Genomic DNA, 6167 nt, shown 5'->3' on the forward strand with positions numbered 1-6167 from the left:
TGGCTATTGACCTGTGGTTCCCTGCCTCTTGCATTACCAATGAAAAACTGTGAAGTATTTCTGGCTGCACAAAGTATACTATTTCACTGTTCAACAGTACCATATGACACACTTTCCTTGTTATAGTTAAATACTTTTACAGTTATAGTTTATGTCAACATTACACAAAACAATTGTGTCAGGTTGGAGTCATTAATTCAGCAGTTGTAAATTGTTGTTTATTTATTCTTTCACATAAGATGTCAAACACATTTTCAAAATGTCATGAGTAAATATTAGACACAAAATACAGAGCTATTTCCTTTGTCTGGTTCCATCACACTTTCCAAAGAACTTCCCTATTGTTACCTCAAAACACGTCAACAAGAAAATGATGCTAGACGGAATGAGACTAAAACTGTACTGAAGAAACTGACACCAAACAAATATAAGACATGTAAATGTTCTAGAACAACCCAAAACAATCTATTAATCAAAATAAAGTTCACATAACTTTTTTTTAATATTTATGAGATTTATTTTGTGTAATATTTGCTGATGATATGTATCTATGCAAAAGTTTTTGGGAATAATATCAAATGACAAAGGTTATAAAATTTGTAAATATGAAATTTATAAACATCTTGCTATGTTGTAATTTCAATTAATTATCAATAGTAAAATAAATAAAAATGTAAATAGGAACATATGTTTTATCTGCATTTAAAACTGAATGCTAAAAATAACCAAATTAATGTATATTTGTTTTAAGAGTATTTGGTGTGATTATTTGCCAACTAGTTTTCAGAGTGCAAGATCAAAGTACAAAACTATATTGCCATTTAAATAAAAATTATATTTATGGAAAATTTGTGCCAAACAACCAGAAAAATTAATAAACATTTACAAAGATGTATTACATAATTTACATATGAAAAATGAAAACCAGTTTACATCTGGCCAGAATTTATGTGGTCTCATGAAGTTTGTTTACTGATCAAAAATCCAGTATGACTGGACTCATTATAATGAAGACCAGAATACTCTAACCCATATTCATACTTGCAGAACTATTTTTTTGAGGGTGGATGTTATGTTGAAAAAGAATAACCTCTTTTATCCACAACAGTGAAAGTTATCTTAGCACTTCAAGTTTCTATCATGATTTTCTCATATCTACAAAATATGCATATGATTCAATACAATACAAAGATACAGTTCTTGTCAAATTTTTTGAAAGGCAACATCTAGACATTTTTACTTGTGAACCAGTTATCTGTACATGGTGTAATTTTGTGTTTATGTCTGAGATGAAACACAACTTAATACTGATTTCAAATATGATTTTTTCCTGTCAGATCAACACAGTATGGGTAAGCTGTGAAGGTGAAAATCCAGCAGATGTTGAGAATATTGGCCCCATACAGTACATCCCACGCCGAGGATTTCCGGGATACTTCTTTCCATTCAAAAATTATGAGGGATACCTAAGCCCGCTTGTTGCTGTTTTCTTTGAGAGGCCTGTCCGTAAGTACTTTATCAGTGTTTGCAGCAAATTGTAAAATGAACGACAATTGTATTGCAAATGCCTATATTCTTACAGGTAAAAGTATTTTCATAAATCATGGTAAATGGCTTACCCGAAATTTTATCTGTGAGTGTTGAGTGTTGGCACACACACACACACACACACACATACACACACACACACACACACACACACACACACACACAATAAATTAAAATTCACCACCCCGAACTGAAGACACATAACTGGAAGTTAGAATTAGCTTACTTGTTTCATATCAAAACACTTGCATATTCTGTTTAATATGAAAGAGAGAAAGATGTTATTATACTGCATACAGATTTTTTCTAACAGCTCCTCATCCACCTTCCTAAGAGACCTCCTCTGTGATGGGATGTATGGAACATAATTGGTAAATAAATGAATGAAATACATTGCTGAGGTCATGTTTAGAATATACCTTCTATATTAATTTTCTTTTATTTGTGTTTTTGCACCAAGTGATCACACACATCATTCATCTCTTGTAAATTGTTAGGAGATGGTTTGTGAATGCTGGCATCGTGTATAATAATATGCCGGTATGCCAAATGAATTAAGTGATCAGCAATGAGAGGGTAAGGTGGAAACTAAGCCTGTCTGCTTCATTTGCAGAAAATTTTGCGTACAAGGCTGTACACAGTCTGATGCTAGGGAGGCCAGCTCATCCACCTCCTTTCTTCAACCCTCCCCCCCCCCCCCCCCCACCCCTCCCCGAAAAAAATTCATATCCTGCTCCAGACAGACGGAGAATTCAATTTCAGTTTTAAGAAAGCAACATATAATTACACTGACTAGTAGCAAGTGTAGCCACATTCATGAAAACTGGTTCATCATTTACCACAAAACTAGCATGAGTTTCATAAAATGAATTTTATTGTACACCCTTAATAATAGAATGTCCTTAGTGCAGAGGCTTGTGAGACTTTATTCATTGAATAATTCTGTTTCCTCCAACCCTTCCTTTTCTTTCATCAAATGATGGAATGTTTGGGTCTGAGAACTACATTTTTTAATATGTAGTGATAATACCTATGATCTAATCAACTAGATTTCTTTCTTAACTTTGTCCTACTGCACCTTGTTCAAGTCTTAGATGGCTCGTGTGTTATCTATTTGAGGTACATGTAAGAAATCTACCTAACATTTCTATTAATTGAGATGGAGAATGTCTAAAAATTGTATTTATTTTATCAGATCACTAGTTATGAGTCTTCAGTGTAGATCTAGGTTATGCATGGCTCACTTGTTTCCCAAAGCAAGTCTAAACACATTTTATCTTCCCTCAAAGATCACATATTTTCTAATATGACAAGAAACAGTATGTTTTACTGAAATCTGTAATGTATGCTCTGATTCAGCAGTATCTACTCCTCTTAATTTATTTAACTATAGATTAGGCAATATAAATATTTGCATTCATTTATCCCAATCCTCTGAAAGTCTAATTGATTTACTGTCATTAATTCTGACACAGCATCATTTGCTAAGAGTACTAAGTTATACTTCATGAGGCACATCCTTTTCTGCCACTTTCCTCTCTATGGCATTTGTTGTGAAAGAATAATGCCATCATCCTGTATAGAGCCAACAATATTTTAGTGTCCACCAAATCTAACACAAGCAAGAAAAAATTTGATCAAAGGCATCAAAGCCAGCAAGGCTCAAGAAGAAGCAGATGCCTTGTTTGAAATGACAAAAGAATAATTTGCTACAAATAAAATTAAAATGAATGAAGAAAAAACACACAATTAATATGTAGCCTCAGCAACAAAGGATGTCTAAACTGTGTAGGGGTTGTGAAACTTCCAGAGTTTATACTGGACAGTAATCTCACTTCACAAGACCACACTGCACACAGGTGTGACAAATTGTCACCAGTCACGTACTTCCTGAGAAAACTGAAATAGGTGCTAACTGATCAGTATTGCCTAATAGTATATTATTCATTGTTTCACTGCCATATCAGCTATGGCCTGTTACTATAAAGTCACTCTACAGGGTGCAAGAGTAATATTACTTTAAAAAAAAGCAATTAAGATCTTAACATCAAGTACGAGACAGGAGCACTGCAGGCCATCATGCACAAAATTTGGATTTATGACTGCTGATTGATGCTATGTACTTCTGTGCTGCCTTCATGTTAAGGAATATGTAGGTTCCTTAAACAACAGACATGACATACAGGACCACAACACATGTCACAGTGAGAGCATGAACATGCCAAACTGTTGACTGTCTAAAACAAGAGATGGCTTTCTGATTATTGACCTGGGAATGTTCGGACCACTACCTATGGAAGTGTAGGTCCTGCCAATGAAGCAGTTCAGGAACAAAATTTCTAGAGACTTAAAACTACATCTGCTCTAGTCTATCCAGGATATTTTTTACTGTGAAGAAAGTGAATGGATTTGCTGAACTTTCTCCAAAAATACCGAATCTTTCAGAGAATTCAAATGTCAATAGCAAATTAAATATGATGTAATAAAATGCTTAATCTTTTAATTTTTAAGTTGTTGCATATTACTGGTATATGTCAATTTTATAATTTTTGACACAGTGAAAGTTATATGCACAGCTGGTAAATGACACAGACTTCGTAATAAAGTAACAGCTTGTAACACAGCAAATTAAAGGGGCATTAAGTTTCAGTATTGTAATATACTTATAGAAACAGGGTTGTGCATTATCCATGATATTTGTCATTCATATTTTCCTTATTCCAGATGGTGTATTGGTCAACATTGAGTGCAAGGCCTGGGCTCAAAACATTGTACATGACAGAATTGAAAGGCGAGGTTCAGTGCACTTTGAATTAATGGTTGATTAAATGAAACTTTATGGAGATGGATCAGTGTAAGTGTGACCTAGAATGAGAGGAAAAGTGCCATCACGAAGAGATTAAGTTTTCGACAGGAGATATGTGTTGCAGTTACCAGCAAGGTGGAGAAAGGTCCTTCACTTCATTGTTATAAGTACTAGTACTTATGTAGTACCATGAGGTAATAATGTAGACAAAGTTAGAAATGTCTGCTTTGGAAGTAAAATTTTACATTTCAGTTTATTTTTACCATCATCATCAGTGGTGAAGTATCATTTTGGATATTATTGATCATGAATGTGTTGTTTGTGATGTTATTTTTCTAAAGTAGTAATGCTATGGACTGCTGATTGCTTACAGTTTCATTATAAATATTTGTAAATATATATTTGTTTCAGCACACTATTTATATTCCATTACAGTTGTACACAAATGTTTTATATGTGTCAATGATACTTAAATAGTTATAGTGCATAAATGAGGTGAGATGCTGAATGTATTTATCTTATTTTAAATCAAGTGTATGTACACAATATGAATGTGTGATTAAAATAAAGTGTTAAATTTGTGATTCACTAATGTTAAACTGTTGCGTTGATATGTGTAAATAAAACATATAATGCTAATGAAATGTTTCAAATGTAGAATAACATACAGAAACTGCCTTTAATAATAGTATTACTTTTAATTGTTCATTCCTGGTGGTGCGATATGTACAGAAATACTGCATGATTCTTTTAAAAGAATCTACTGTATAAATTTTATAAGATTGTCTTGGCAGTAAGTTCATGTAAGACCTCATACAAGGCTGCACACAAAAACCTGCTGCAAGGTACGAAGTTTATTTTTGATGCATACCTGTTAGCTTAAAGAGAAGTATGAAAGTGCAGTTCTATTGTTACAGATGAAGCAAACAGCTGATTACCTTTGCAAATGTGTAACCAGAACAAACACTTTGTTGTAATAAAATGATAACACAGAATGGAAATTTATTGTAATGTTATTGTTATATGAAATTGAAATGCTCCACATTCACATTCAGTAAACTATAATATTTCTAAATAAATGTTTGATTAGTAAAACAATTTGCAGCTTTGAGTTGGTGTAGATACCAACACTTACAGTTGATCCTATTTTCACAATGTCACAGAGATAATTCTTTTGTATCTGCTAAAAGTAATGAAGCTCTTTGAAAAAAAAGTTCTTTAAATCTTTTTATATGTACATTGAGTTTATGTTAGTCATGAGTCTTTTATTTGTATGTAATAATTTTGGATAAGTAGGAGAAAGGCTTAATATTCTTATTGAAAATAGATCAAATATATTCATAGATTTTCTTTAAGTATGCCTCAATGAATTTTCCACGTGGTCTGGTCAAAGGATGAGTTATAATTTAGTTAACTGAAAGTAGGAATATGATGCTGTAACAAAACTTTGATACTATGCATCTAATGAATGTAAAAAATGATTGCCATTATTCTCAAAAGGAGCAATAAACATTGTTCCTAAGAATATATATTTCTTCCTTTCTGTTCTCATAACGCAATTCAGTACTTACTGATCATTGAACATTATACTCTGTTTCTGGGGATTTATTCACAGTGTGCACATGTCTCATCAATTACAGCATAAACAGAACAACAACTACAAACATGAAGATAGATTTCTATACACAGCGCAAATATATGCTATCTGTTACCTCTCATTCTTTTACGTAATGCCGACTGGGAGACCACAGATGATGACATAATTTATAAAATAAACTGGCAAAAATTATTTATTCTAAAGTACCTACGTACC

At 32.8% G+C, this 6167-nt stretch overlaps 1 protein-coding gene across 1 annotated transcript in view; it reads left to right on the forward strand.

Moving 5' to 3' along the window:
• LOC124595316 (sodium/potassium-transporting ATPase subunit beta-2) overlaps window positions 1-5879 on the forward strand; it is a 153374-nt gene extending 147495 nt beyond the window's left edge. Inside the window, exons 6-7 of the mRNA XM_047134016.1 lie at window positions 1338-1506; window positions 4273-5879. Coding sequence (XP_046989972.1) covers window positions 1338-1506; window positions 4273-4376 — 273 coding nt within the window. The 3' untranslated portion in view covers window positions 4377-5879. The remainder of the gene's footprint in view (window positions 1-1337; window positions 1507-4272) is intronic.
• The last annotated feature ends 288 nt before the right edge of the window (window positions 5880-6167 follow it).

This window comes from Schistocerca americana, chromosome 2 (assembly GCF_021461395.2).
Source record: "Schistocerca americana isolate TAMUIC-IGC-003095 chromosome 2, iqSchAmer2.1, whole genome shotgun sequence".
Classification (NCBI taxonomy): domain Eukaryota; kingdom Metazoa; phylum Arthropoda; class Insecta; order Orthoptera; family Acrididae; genus Schistocerca; species Schistocerca americana.